The 15,650-nt window shown below is 37.1% G+C and overlaps 1 protein-coding gene across 4 annotated transcripts in view; it reads left to right on the top strand.

Moving 5' to 3' along the window:
• Window positions 1–15,650, top strand: part of DCLK2 (doublecortin like kinase 2) — a 185,837-nt gene that overhangs the window by 163,526 nt on the left and 6,661 nt on the right. Inside the window, exon 17 of one of the 4 annotated variants that reach the window (XR_012754158.1) lies at window positions 2,926–3,014. The exons of 2 other annotated variants lie outside the window; for them this stretch is intronic. Coding sequence is in view for 1 of the 2 variants with exons in the window: in XM_075347978.1 (XP_075204093.1) it covers window positions 12,571–12,583 (13 nt within the window). In the remaining variant the exon portion in view is untranslated. Of the gene's footprint in view, window positions 1–2,925; window positions 3,015–12,570; window positions 12,584–15,650 lie in introns of all 4 variants that reach the window. One more of the 4 variants, XM_075347978.1, reaches the window with a different exon arrangement.

Below are 15,650 nucleotides of genomic sequence, written 5' to 3'. Positions count from 1 at the left end.
CAGTGCTGGCTCCCTGCACGCGTAGCCAGAGTACACATCGGGTAAACAAGCGAAGCGCTTTGCTTAGTAAACCGATGTGTACCCTGGCTACGAGTGCAGGGAGCCAGCGCTAAGCGGTGTGCGCTGGTAAAAAGGGTAAATATCGGGTAACCAAGCAAAGCATTTTGCTTAGTTACCCGATATTTATCTTAGTTACCAAGCGCAGCATCGCTTCCACGCGTCGCTGCTGCCTGGGGGCTGGTCACTGGTCGCTGGTGAGATCTGCCTGATTGACAGCTCACCAGCGACCATGTAGTGACGCACCAGCGATCCTGACCAGGTCATATCGTGGTCTGAATCGCTGGTACGTCGTTTAGTGAGACGGTACCCTAAGTCACACACAAGTGTGACTCCAGCCATAGATGTACAGACAGATATATACACATTCAGACAGACAAATATAGACATATAATTGCACAAGCACCACATCTATTTTTGTTTATCAGGTTTCCATTTGTGGATTATAATATCTGATTCTATGGACTATGCCGGAATCCTTGAACTACGTCAGAGCTGCATGGGTTTTTTCTCTTTAAATAAAATAGTGAACCAGGGAAAGTGTGAGGGATTGTTTTTCAAATAAGGTATTTGTGTGTTTTAACTTTTTCTTTTTACTTGCTGGGTTTTATTAGTGTGTCTGATAGACACCTCTCTATTACCAACACCCGAGCTTGATTACACATCCGCCCCAACTACCATTATCCCAATTGCCACTACACCAGAGCAGTCGAGACAAGCCAATGCAAAGCGCCAGAATTGGGGCATCTAATGTGATGCACCTCTTCTGAGAGCTGTTCTTTTTAGCCTGAAAAGGGCCCATACACCATGGACCTTCCCAGTCTGATAATATCTGGCCCCAGCTGTCTGCTTTACCTTTGCTGGTTATCAAAAATAGAGGGGACCCCACATCGTTTGTCTCATTTATTTAATCATAAAAAGCTGTCCAATAAGCTCTAAATGTCTGTTGCTCTTTCTGTCTAGCTGTTTCTATCTATCTATAGATCTGACAAAATAAAGACTCTTCTCCAATGATTAATGTAAAAATCCTTTATTGGTATATTAATTCCAAGGGATATACATCCTAAAACCATTGAAAAAGAGAAAATTAGGGAATATGTAGGATGTAAAATATTGAACCAGGGCACAAATTAAAAACATTGTTTTCTGAATCAATCCACCATATTGGTTGTATAAATAACATTTAAATAATGGATGGTAGTGTGATTCACAGGGTCACTAGGTAAACATGTATAAATAAATACAAAAGAAAGTAAACAGGGTGTGTGTGAATAATGCCTCCAATTTATGAAAGTATGGTAGTCTCACAAAGCAAAATCTAAGTCAGATCAAAATCAAATAACAACCACACATAACTATTATATATATATATGATAATACACCTGTAACCAATTCAGGAGAATAGTTACCATATGAATGGGCCCCATGGACACCCAAGGGAAGTTTGAAACTCATATTGACACTGAGGCCAAATAGGTTTTTATTATCTATATAGCATTCATTGCTGTCTAAAAACGCATGCAAAAAAAGCTACAAAAACGCAGCAAATATGCAATTATTTTTATACCAGCCTTTTTAGAGCGTTTTCGACTGACTTAATTGAAGTCAATAGATTAAAAAATGCTGCAAGATGCTGAAAGAATTGACATGGTGTAGATTATTTTCCCCACCAAATCCGAAAGTCACAAATAACGTGTGCATGAATCGTCAAGATTTTCATTGACTTTGCTGGCATCAGGATTCCTTTCAGGTTTTGTGACAAATCTGCACAAAAACGCGATATAAACGCAACCCGTGCACACAGCATAAATGTTTGATCATATTCACTTTTTTCATTTGTTTTATTGTATAGAGTGAAAGACAAATGTTTGTGCAAATTTGGTGTAATTTCAGATTTTTTTAACCTTTGCAATTTTTTACAAAATGAGACATAAACAGCATAATAAATATTAGGCATTGTTTGTTTGTTTGTTTTTTAACAGGCGTATGACCTGTGCACACCTAATCTATTAACTTGAAACTTGAATCAAATTGAAAGCAGCTGTCCGATACTAAAAATCCCCCATTTCCAATCTTGATTAAGAAATAATTTTTCCCAATTTACATTTATTAAACAAATGTACCCTTTTATAGATATCACTTTAGTCACGTAACGTCCTGTTCATCCACTGCTGATGATATTCTGTTCAAATCTTCCGTCATGCCTTGGACTGGCTTGAATTGAATGTCAGCACTGACGTCACGTGTAGGGTCTAGTTGGATTTCGAGTTGTACTAACTATGCTCCAGTGCACCAAAATAACCGGTCAGCGCTTGTTCAGTATATCTGCACTCAGACCAGCGCCGAAACATGAAATAGTGCTTATATTCCATGTAACCCTGCACAAGCTATGATGGGTACTGTAAAATGAGTAAAATGTTATTCAATAAAGATGTCATCTGAGAGCAGGACATGACATGACCAAAAGCAATAGGTACATTTTTGTTAATAAATGTAAATTAGGAAAATACTTGTTTAGCCAAGATGGCATAATAAGGAGAGAGATTTCTTCAAAGACGACAACCCCTTTAAGCAATTGTCTTTGAGCCAAATACACGTGACTACATTGTAGCAAAGTATCAGGACAGGATTGCTGATGTTTTATCTCACAGAGGATTGATTAAAGGAATGATTTCACTCATTGCCAATAAAGACCTTAAAAAGAGTCAACTTGATACCGTATATTTAAAACTTGCATCTCCTGATATAATAATTATATTTCAAGTACTTAAAACTTGAAGGTCCCTTTAAGGAAACAGACAACAAAAATACAATTAAATAAAAAAAATGATAAGCTTTGAGATGATATTGTCTACATTTATTTCACAGTTTGAGTTTGACTTGTAACAAGAAACTTCTGACCTCCATTTCTTGCATTAATATTGGGCCAGTGACGATGAGAAGGAAGCAGAGGCTTGGTATACAGCTATATTGTACTATAATCTTCTAAGACGTATTCTGCCTGCTCCTTATCTCAGCTTATTATTTTCATACTGCTCTTTAATTCTTGCTGGGGAAAATTTTAATTGGCTTCCAGCATTGCAGTCTTCACAAATGTTTCTGAAAAATGTATATATTGCATTGAGTTTCTGAAAACTGAACAGATTTTATGGTGATATTATTGTCTCTTGTATGTTCCCTCTTATCCTGTAATACTCAACGCACTTAAGGCATAACCAGTATTAATTGAGAAATAGATTTTTTTTTTGCAAAAAAATTCTTTAAAATTAATCTTTTTTTTTTTTTTAATTATTGATCAGTTACAAATTTATCTAACATAACATAACCTTGCAATGGCTGATCTGTAATTACATGCAGGAAAATACAGTTAAAAACCGTTAAACTCTTTAAAAAAAAACGAATCTGTGCTTTCAGTGAATAGCGCTAAATTGAGTAGTAGTCCTTTTTCTCTATCTATTAAATATAATTAATATTTTGATAGAATATGGCTCATATCACTATTGGAAAAAGTAGGCGAAAAATTGACTATAACTTGAAAAAAAGAAAAAGTGAATTTTTTTGAATGGCAGAACCAAACAACAACCAAAACATAATTTACCGTAACTCATATTAGGGTAGGGAAAACCTCCATAATCTCTCCACAGTAAATGATTGCATAAAGTACTTTTGCCAAATATAGGTAAACAAATGGATAAAGGGAATGTGTAATCAGAAAATGACCCATACGTTTTTTATGTTAAATGTATTTAACTTTTTTTTTATTTCATATTAATATGTAAACACCTTCCACTAGGCCCAATACTAGAATTCTTATTTTAGCAGCCAAGACTTGTTTTGAGCATGCTGTGAGTTGAGCAAGGTTTGTTGTGAAGGTAGAGTGAGGAAGTGAGCGGTATCAATTACCTATTTTTAATGGTGGATCCTTTGGTACCAACTGTCTATAGTAAAAAGCAGGGAGGAAAGGGCACCACCGTTAATATATAGGAAAAAACTGAGTGCATGCACAAAAGCTAACCAGTACACAAAAAAAAAGACAAAAAAGAGTGCATGAACCGCACTGGAGTTCACAATAAAGCTCAAACAGTCAGAGGTGCATGCTAACACAAAAGTGAAAAATGTTTATTGAAATAATGCACCTAAAAACATTTAAAAACAGCGGAACCCACAATTAAGAGGGTAACCTGCACAATACACTCATGGGTAACAAATAACACATATAAAGCTGCTAACGCGACACAATAAAAGGGCAAACAGAAATTAAAAAAATGAAGCCACTCTCACACCTTGTGTGGCATAACGCATGTGGTCTTTCTATTTCATACACCCATGTGCAGGGTTCCCCAACTCCAGTCCACAAGGGCCATCAACAGTGCATGTTCTAAGGGTTTCCTTAGCATTGCATGGGTGTTGGAATCATCACCTGAGTAGGTGATTAAATTATCACCTGTGCAATACTAAGGAGACCCTGAAAACATGCACTGTTGGTGGCCCTAGAGGACTGAAGTAGAGGAACCCTGAACATGGGTGTATGAAATAGAAAGACCACACGCGTTACGCCACACAGGGTGTGAGAGTGGCTTAATCTTTATAATTTCTGTTTGCCCTATAATGTGTCATATTAGCAGCTTTGTACATGTAATTCGTTACCCATGGGTGTATTTTGCTGGTTACTTTCTTATTTGTGGGCTCTGATGTTTTTAGGTGCATTATTTCAATAAACATTTTTCACTTTTGTGTTAGCATGCACCTCTGATTGTTTGAGCTTTATTGTGAACTCCAGTGCAGTTCAAGCACTATTTTTTGTCTTTTTTTTGTGTACTGTCTATGAAGGTGTTACCTCTCAAAATAATCCTGTCTGTGATGATTATTAGACTGCTGAAAATTTTTAAAGACCAGGTTTATGAGTCTAGTATTACACTTATTGGCCGGAGAAAAATTGTAAGATTTCTATATAGGTACTGTATATAGACTCAACATTGAAACTGCATGACCAAAATTGACAAACAATTAGGCTAAGCAAATTGAGGAAATAGTAGGTATTGTGAAGATTTAATGATTAAATATTCAAGCACCAAACTCCAGTCTGTAGCATGTGTGAGGGGCATAAAAGCCACCTTGAAAGCAATTTTTTAAGCCACATGAAACCTCAAATATTGTGGGGTGATTGGTTGATGTAGAAAGTAGAGTATGATCTCCAGCACTTCAAAGAAGGTTAAAAATATTTATTGAGGTTCTATTAAAAAAGATCCATCGATCATGAAAACAGTGAGGGGGGACACATTAAGAGAAATCCAACATGTTTCAGCTAGTAGAGCCTTATTCAAGGATTGCACTTACATGTCTAATGTGCACACAGATATACTGAAAAGTCTCACTTGGAATGGAAAGGAACCTGGAAACAACTTCCAGTAATTGCTAGTAGAAAAGTCTCTATAGCAGGCACCTGAAAAAATGCATGTATGAAACACCCAAGTAAAGTGAACAGGTGCATATAGGTGCGTGCACAGATAGACAAGAAAAAGGATATATATAAGATAAAAAATACCAAAAATTAGTACAGATAAAAACGAAACATATATATAATACAATACAAAAAATAACATTCAGTTATATTGCAAAATGAGATCCTGCCGAACATTAAGACCTAGGGGTTGGCGTGTAGCTAGTTTAAAAATCCAGTAAGATTCACGATTTAGTATAGTTCTATGATAATCTCCACCTCTGGCTGATTTGAAAACTCTTTCAATACCTTGAAATTTAAAGGCAGAAATATCACCCCTGTGTACATTAATGAAATGTCTTGATACTGCTGATACATTAACAGCTTGCAGATTACAGGCATCAGATAAATGCCTTCTGATGCGCTGTTTTAGTGGACAAATAGTACAACCTACATATTGAATGTTACATTGTATACATTGTATCAGGTAAATGACTCCTGCAGTGTTACAATTAATGTAACTTTTCATAGAAAAACTCTCTTGTGTTACACAGGAATGAAATGTTTTAGATTTGATCACATATTTACAAGAGAGACATATACTGTGTCCACAATTAAAAAAACCTATGCAATTGAGCCATGTAGGTCTTTTGGGAGAAATTTCATTTACCATGCTTGGTGCTAGTAAATTGGATAGTGTAACTGCCTTTTTGGCCACACATTTAATTGGATGAGTTTGTAAAATTTGATTCAGTTTATTGTCTTGCTGTAATAAAGGTGTGTATTTATTAATAATACCGGTTATGAATTTGTATTGTGGAGAATATGCAGTGGAGAAAACAATATTATGTGTAGTAGATGTATACTTGGATTTATCCAGTAAAAGAGTTGGTCTATCTATTTTGTCAGTAATTGCTATAGCCCTGTTCAGACTCCACTCAGGATATTTTCTTTTTCGGAGTCTATTTTTGATGTTATATGTCTCTTTAATGAAATGTGTTGCATCAGAGCAGTTTCGTTTTGCCCTTATTATCTCTCCTACTGGAATATTTCTTACTACATGGGGAGGATGACAAGATGTAGCCTCTAAAATTGAATTAGCATCAGTATTTTTTCTATATGTTGTTACCTCTATTTTCCCTTTATTGGCTGTAAAATTAATATCCAAAAAATTAATTTGGGTATTATGACTAGTGTATGTAAACTGTAGATTGGATACATTATTATTTAGATGATTAACAAATGCTTCTGCTTCTAGGACAGTGCCTTTCCAAATAAAGATACAGTCATCAATATAACGCCCAAAAAAAATTATTTTATCTTGAAAAATGTTCTGAGGATGAAAAATAAAATTCTCTTCAAATACTGCAACCACAATGTTAGCTAGGGAGGGCGAAAATTTACCTCCCATACTGACTCCTTTTCTCTGTAGGTAAAATGAATTATTGAAGCAAAAATAGTTATGTGTTAGCAAGTAGTGTACGGAAGAAATCAAAAAATTGCATAGCTCCGAAGAATATGTACTGTACCTGTGTAAAAAATATTTTAGGGATTCCAAAGCAACATGATGCGGTATGGAGGGATACAGGCTAATAATATCGCAGGTAAGCCAACTGTAGTCATTTTCCCATTTGATCTCTGTAATGTCTTTAATCAGAGCTTTGGAATCTCTAATATAGCCAGGAATTTGTTTAACAAGTGGTTGCAGTAAATGATCCACCCAGGCTCCTAAACGTTCATGTAAAGAGCCCATACCTGATATAATCGGTCGAAATGGGGGAGGAAAAATACATTTGTGGATTTTGGGCATAGCATGGTAAATTGGGATGGTCGGTGTTTCCACTAGTAAATAATCAAAAATCTTTTTACTGAAAAAACCTGCTGTTAGCCCCTCTTGTAAATGTTCAAACAGTTTTTTCTTATAGAATGGCGTGGGATCTCCTTTAAGCAATAAGTAAGTATCCTGATCTTGTAGGATTTTAAGATTCTCCCTGAAATAAAAGGGAGATTTTTGATCAGATTTTTAATATAACTACTAATAATGATACAGTGATGGAGGGTGACAATATGGATATGAACAATCTTCTTATGAACTTAGAGAAATTGAAAACGAAAGAAATGAAGCTTTGGTGGGATTCCACATCTTTAATAAGTTATAAGGACAAAAACCTCATTCCAAGAGGATTAAGAATGAATAAAAGACCCACTTTTTCTGAGTATCCAGACACTTTCCTCAATAAGTGGAACTCTATTCTATCTGCCTGTTCAGTGCAACTTATTGAACTAATTATAGAGCATGAACAAAGTGAATTAAATAAAGTTAAAGAAAATATTGAAAAAACTGAAAAGGACTTAGAACATTTTAAAAATGCAAATCAATATAAAGTTTTTTTGGACAAAATTAATAAAAATTTGGACACTTTGGAGAACAAGATAGCTGAAAGAAAAAAATCCAAATTCAGCAGAGATCTCCATGATTTTCAAAATAATAAAGTCTATGACTGGCATAGATCCAGCTCTAGGAATTCTATTTTGAGAAATAATGAGAGACGAAGTTCCAGAGTAAGTTTTTTTGACTCAGATTCTGAGCAAACAGCCAACACATCTACTTTCAGTCTGGGTGCTTCAACGGATGGATCCAATGAAGATACCAATGGCAGTTCACACAATGTGATTTCTCAGCAAAAAATTTTTTTTTCAAAAAACGCACGAGGCGGGCGGGGAGGAAACACAGGCACAAGAAGAAATCCCCCGCGACAGAAGAGGAACTATTATTAGACTGCCCAGTATGGAACCTATCTGGAAAAATCCTTACAGAGACACAAACCAATGTTTTATCCAAGGGTCTCGGATATTGTCCCACCAAAAAATTTAATGTCTTCAATACACTATTAGATGTGAACAAACTTGCTAGGAATTTGACATTGAAGTGTCATTATATAGACTCTGAAAATATGGACCAAGATATTACTGCTCCCATATGTACACCCACTAATAAAATTCCTACTTTTCATGAATTAAATAATATTGTACAACTCAGACAATTAGCAGCAGAATCCGATAATACAGAACCACTTTCCATGGATAATTTCAATACTAAAAATGCATATTTTTACCCTCTACAATCAAGACCCTCAGTCCTGGACATTTTTCAGGACAAAATAGAAAATGATCTTATGCAGTTAGATAGAAATTGTCCTCCCTATAAAAATAATCTAAATAAAGATGAAAAAGCAGCATTAAAATGTCTACAGGACAATAAGGATCTGATTATCAGACAGGCTGATAAGGGGGGGGGAGTGGTTGTTTTGGATTCAGGTTTATATTTCAGGGAGAATCTTAAAATCCTACAAGATCAGGATACTTACTTATTGCTTAAAGGAGATCCCACGCCATTCTATAAGAAAAAACTGTTTGAACATTTACAAGAGGGGCTAACAGCAGGTTTTTTCAGTAAAAAGATTTTTGATTATTTACTAGTGGAAACACCGACCATCCCAATTTACCATGCTATGCCCAAAATCCACAAATGTATTTTTCCTCCCCCATTTCGACCGATTATACCAGGTATGGGCTCTTTACATGAACGTTTAGGAGCCTGGGTGGATCATTTACTGCAACCACTTGTTAAACAAATTCCTGGCTATATTAGAGATTCCAAAGCTCTGATTAAAGACATTACAGAGATCAAATGGGAAAATGACTACAGTTGGCTTACCTGCGATATTATTAGCCTGTATCCCTCCATACCGCATCATGTTGCTTTGGAATCCCTAAAATATTTTTTACACAGGTACAGTACATATTCTTCGGAGCTATGCAATTTTTTGATTTCTTCCGTACACTACTTGCTAACACATAACTATTTTTGCTTCAATAATTCATTTTACCTACAGAGAAAAGGAGTCAGTATGGGAGGTAAATTTTCGCCCTCCCTAGCTAACATTGTGGTTGCAGTATTTGAAGAGAATTTTATTTTTCATCCTCAGAACATTTTTCAAGATAAAATAATTTTTTTTGGGCGTTATATTGATGACTGTATCTTTATTTGGAAAGGCACTGTCCTAGAAGCAGAAGCATTTGTTAATCATCTAAATAATAATGTATCCAATCTACAGTTTACATACACTAGTCATAATACCCAAATTAATTTTTTGGATATTAATTTTACAGCCAATAAAGGGAAAATAGAGGTAACAACATATAGAAAAAATACTGATGCTAATTCAATTTTAGAGGCTACATCTTGTCATCCTCCCCATGTAGTAAGAAATATTCCAGTAGGAGAGATAATAAGGGCAAAACGAAACTGCTCTGATGCAACACATTTCATTAAAGAGACATATAACATCAAAAATAGACTCCGAAAAAGAAAATATCCTGAGTGGAGTCTGAACAGGGCTATAGCAATTACTGACAAAATAGATAGACCAACTCTTTTACTGGATAAATCCAAGTATACATCTACTACACATAATATTGTTTTCTCCACTGCATATTCTCCACAATACAAATTCATAACCGGTATTATTAATAAATACACACCTTTATTACAGCAAGACAATAAACAATCAAATTTTACAAACTCATCCAATTAAATGTGTGGCCAAAAAGGCAGTTACACTATCCAATTTACTAGCACCAAGCATGGTAAATGAAATTTCTCCCAAAAGACCTACATGGCTCAATTGCATAGGTTTTTTTAATTGTGGACACAGTATATGTCTCTCTTGTAAATATGTGATCAAATCTAAAACATTTCATTCCTGTGTAACACAAGAGAGTTTTTCTATGAAAAGTTACATTAATTGTAACACTGCAGGAGTCATTTACCTGATACAATGTATACAATGTAACATTCAATATGTAGGTTGTACTATTTGTCCACTAAAACAGCGCATCAGAAGGCATTTATCTGATGCCTGTAATCTGCAAGCTGTTAATGTATCAGCAGTATCAAGACATTTCATTAATGTACACAGGGGTGATATTTCTGCCTTTAAATTTCAAGGTATTGAAAGAGTTTTCAAATCAGCCAGAGGTGGAGATTATCATAGAACTATACTAAATCGTGAATCTTACTGGATTTTTAAACTAGCTACACGCCAACCCCTAGGTCTTAATGTTCGGCAGGATCTCATTTTGCAATATAACTGAATGTTATTTTTTGTATTGTATTATATATATGTTTCGTTTTTATCTGTACTAATTTTTGGTATTTTTTATCTTATATATATCCTTTTTCTTGTCTATCTGTGCACGCACCTATATGCACCTGTTCACTTTACTTGGGTGTTTCATACATGCATTTTTTCAGGTGCCTGCTATAGAGACTTTTCTACTAGCAATTACTGGAAATTGTTTCCAGGTTCCTTTCCATTCCAAGTGAGACTTTTCAGTATATCTGTGTGCACATTAGACATGTAAGTGCAATCCTTGAATAAGGCTCTACTAGCTGAAACATGTTGGATTTCTCTTAATGTGTCCCCCCTCACTGTTTTCATGATCGATGGATCTTTTTTAATAGAACCTCAATAAATATTTTTAACCTTCTTTGAAGTGCTGGAGATCATACTCTAGTTTCCTTGTCTGTGTTCTGCCTGAGGCCAGGGCAGCTCCGTGCACCAACACCGATCCTGACCTGGACTTTAGGAAGGGTGAGCTGAACTACTTTTTCTATTTTCTGTGATTGGTTGATGTCTCTTCTTCATCAACGTGCCATTTATCGCCATGTGTCACAAACTAAGGGACAGAATCCTTCAACTGGGAGACGTTAGTTTATCACACCAAACAGATCACATGTGTGCTGAGATGTCAACACTGTTCAACGTTGTGTCCCAGTGGTTGGCAAAACAACAAACTAGAAAGACATGAAGATGTGCACATAGGTAAACCTCTGCATTGTTAAATTGTCAGATTTGAAGAGTCACACGTAGTTATCCAGTCTATGCTGCTTTTGAAATTGGATGTAACATACAGGTTTAAGGCATTAAACGTGTGTACCCAAAAGGCATGGATTTCACACATCCATACATCCACTCTCAAAGGCTATCATGGTGCAGAGAAAGACAGCAATCAAAACTGGATTGGAGGTCTAGCAATAACAGTCGGAGATTGGTCTGGTGACCATGTGGGTAACACCATAAAGAGGCCTTCACGAGGTAATGGCATATCGGTCCTACTTCTGTGATTATGGTGTGCGGTGGCATAATGTACAGTAGCCAAACCCCTTTAGTTTTTATTCCAGGCACCCAAATAGCTTGTTGTTACATTAATTTAGTGGTGGGTGGTGAAACCAGTAATGTGGCCATTTGTCCAAAATGTCCCAGAATCCATTTTTCAACACTAGGCCACATGTTGCTCATTTCTATCTTTTTATCTTTGCAAATCAGTAACATGTCTATCGATCCTGTGAGTTCCAGGAGTCGTCAACTTCTACTTTTTGGTGTTGCAGTTATAATGTTGAGGAGTGTGTAAATATATGTGTATATATATATATATATATATATATATACATACATACACACACACACACATTAGGTCATTTTCTGATGACACATTCCCTCTAAGGCCGGAATCACACTTGTGAGTGACTCGCACGAGTCTCGCATTGCATCACTTGGCACAGCTGCACACTCGCTGGACGTGTCTCGTGTCTGCAAGTGTGACTCCATCCTAACCTAGAGGTTCAGTGCACTTTTTTTTCTTACATAGTACATTGTAGATATTATTGTCATTTGTTACAATTATTGTTGTTCACAGTAAGAGGAGTCTAAATTGATTTTTGTTTTAAACACCAGTATTAAACAGGCCAAACTCTGATCATTATTTACTATTGCATTATTACCCGTAAAATATAGCTTACATTGTAATGTACAGACACTGTACAGTATATAATTTCTTGAGGGTTAAGATGGTGCAGCCTTAGTGTTGTATATACATGTACATTCATTGTTGTTTCTATTGTATTCCATGTTGTTGACTTTGCTTTTAGTAAGTCTAGTTTCTATCCCTTGCTTCTTTCTGCCATCCCTCCTGTTTCCAAATGCCTGCCTTGCTTCCCCTCTGCTTAGTTCCAGGACAATGGTATGTACTAACTGCATCTGCAAAGCTTTACCTGCTGCATAAATGCATAACATAATACCCTGTTCCACTAGAGAGAAGGAGATGTAATAATGCCTGTGTATATAAACTGTGAGGTCATATTACTGAGGGGAAAAAAGTATATATTTCCAAGCATATCATTTAAATAGAGATTTATTTTCAAGTTATTCATATTGAATATTAAGAATACCTCTGTAGCTAGTAATAATGAGTGTGATTTTAGGCCCTGGGTTCAGACCCTACGCATTGCAGTGGGCATGGCTTTCCACCATGTGGATATTCCAGTTATTGCAGGCTATATACCATACAGGTCAAATTTACCTTGAAGAGTGGCTTGTTGGCTCTCCTGCTATTATTACCCTCTGCATGGCACTTATGTGAGTAGCCATTATATACTGATGATTACAAGTATTGTTTGTGTTAAAGGCATTTTCTGATTTCAGTAAATAAACCTCATTCGTTGCATAGTAGACATATTTGCTCATTTCTATTGTTTTGTGCATCAGTTCAACACAGTTTTCAAGATCTCTACTTATGCATTGAATGGAAACATTCTTTGTTTATTTCAAGGGGATGAAAAATCTATCCTAGCCAAGTGATCACCCATGCTCTTTACCAAAGAGATCGGTGATAATTGTACTGTTACAGTAACTAAACTTGCATATGTGTATACATCCTATATATTCCATGGAAGTAGAAATTGAAAAAAAATAATTTACTGGTAGATGAAAGTTTTGAAAACTGTGTGGAGTTAATACACAAATATTAGAATAAGTGGAGAATTTGTCACTTTATCAGAAGAGTAAGCTTAATTCACTGAAGCTGGAAACTGCTTTAATTGGAGTATGTCAGCTTAAAATGACTGTTCAAACCAATCACAGGTTATCTGTGTACCCTTGGTGTGGAAAGACAATTCAGTGCATGTTGCTATATACTTGTTTTCCATATCTACTATTCTCTTCCTTAACTGACAGCTGTATCCTTAAGGCCGCTTTACAAGCTGCGATATCGTTACAGATATCGCTAGCGTGCGTACCCGCCCCCATCGGTTGTGCGACACGGGCAAATCACTGCCCGTGGCGCACAACATCGCTTAGACCCGTCACACTACTTACCTGCCTAGCGACGTCGCTGTGACCGGCGAACCGCCTCCTTTCTAAGGGGGCGGTTTGTTTGGCGTCACAGCGACGTCACTAAGCGGCCGCTCAATAGAAGCGGAGGGGCGGAGATGAGTGGGACGTAATATCCCGCCCACCTCCTTCCTTCCGCATTGCCGGCGGCCGCAGGTAAAGTGAGGTTCCTCGTCCTGCGGTGTCACTCATAGCGGTGTGTGCTGCCGCAGGAACGACAAACTACATCGTACACGCAGTAGCAACGATAATTGGGAATAGGGGGGCATGTCACCGATTAGCGATTTTGAAAGTTTTTGCGACGATTCAAAATCGCTCATAGGTGTCACACGCAACAACATCGCTAAAGCGGACGGATGTGCGTCACAAATTCCGTGACCCCAACGAGATCGCTTGAGCGATGTCGTAGCGTGTAAAGCGGCCTTTACAGGGGCCAGGGAAGGAGCACTGAAATGTTTGCCATTCCAAAAGTGTGCGCAAGTGCCTGTGCTTGGACTGAACAGTAACTTTGTGCTGGCAGGCTTTCTTTTAAATTGAGTCAGCAAAGAATCACTGTTTAAACCAAGTACATGCACTGTGTGCATTATGGCATACCTAATCATTTAAATACACCTTCCCACCTGTTTGTTTTTCATCTACAGTAGATCACGAAAGTGAGTACACTCCTCACATTTTTGTAAATATTTTTATTATATCTTTTCATGGGACAAAACATAAACTATGACACTTCGATGCAATGCAAATTAATCAGTGTACAACTTGTATACCAGTGTAAATTTGGTGTGCCTCCTAAGTAACTCAGCACACAACAATTAATGTCTAAACCACTGGCAACAAAAGTGAGAAACTGCCAAATTGTGCCCAAATACCCCTCCCCCATGTCATGTCATTCATTAGCGTTATAAGTTCTGAGGTATGAATGGGGAGCAGGTGTGTTAAATTTGCTGTTATCGCTCAAACACTCACTCGTATTGATCACTGGAAGATGGACATGGCACCTAATGGCAAAAAATTGCTGAGGATGTGGGAAAAAAAATTGTTGCTCTACATTAAGATGGCCTAGGCTATAAGAAGATTGCCAACACCCTGAAACTAAGCTGCAGCACGTTGACAAAGACCATACAGCGGTTTAACAAGACGGGTCCCACTGAGAGCAGGCCTCTCCATTGTCAACAACAGAAGTTGAGTGCATATGCTCCGTGTCATATCCAGAGGTTGTTTTTTTCAAAATAGATGTATGAGTGCTGCCAGCATTGCTGCAGAGGTTACAGGGGTGGGAGGTCAGTCTCTCAGTGCTCAGACCATTCGCTGCACACTGCATCAAATTGGTTTGCATAGTTGTAATCCGACTAGGAAGCCTCTTCTAATGATGATGCACAAGAACTGATGCACTGATCTGATGACCACAGGACATGGTTCCAGTAATTCAGGGAAGTACTCCAGTATTTCATGTAATTCTAAATTTGTGGTTTTAACCAGGTGAGAAGTACAAAGATAAGTGAATCTTGGCTTAATTCAAGCATGGTGGTGGGAATGTCATGGTTTGAGGCTTTTTGAGTGCTGCCGGCTGTGGGGAGCTACAGGTTATTGAGGAAACCATGAATGCCAATATGTACTGTGACTTGTAATGATATGAATGCCAATATGTACTGAAGCAGAGTATGATCTCCTCCCTTTGTATTCCAACATAATAACAACCCCAAACACACCTCCAAGATGACCACTGCGTTGTTAAAGAAACTGAGGGTAAAGGTGCTGGACTGGCCAAGTATGTCTCCAGACTTAAACCCTATTGAGCATCTGTGAGACATCCGGATACAGATGGTGGAGGAGCACAAGGTCTCTAACATTCACCAACTCCGTGATGTCATCATGGAGGAGTGGAAGAGGATTCCATTGACTCCTATAAAGCTCTAGTG

This window comes from Anomaloglossus baeobatrachus, chromosome 1 (genome assembly GCF_048569485.1).
Source record: "Anomaloglossus baeobatrachus isolate aAnoBae1 chromosome 1, aAnoBae1.hap1, whole genome shotgun sequence".
Taxonomy (NCBI): Eukaryota; Metazoa; Chordata; class Amphibia; order Anura; family Aromobatidae; genus Anomaloglossus; species Anomaloglossus baeobatrachus.
The sequence above is the reverse complement of the archived record's forward strand: the minus strand, read 5'-3'. Positions and strand labels throughout refer to the sequence as shown.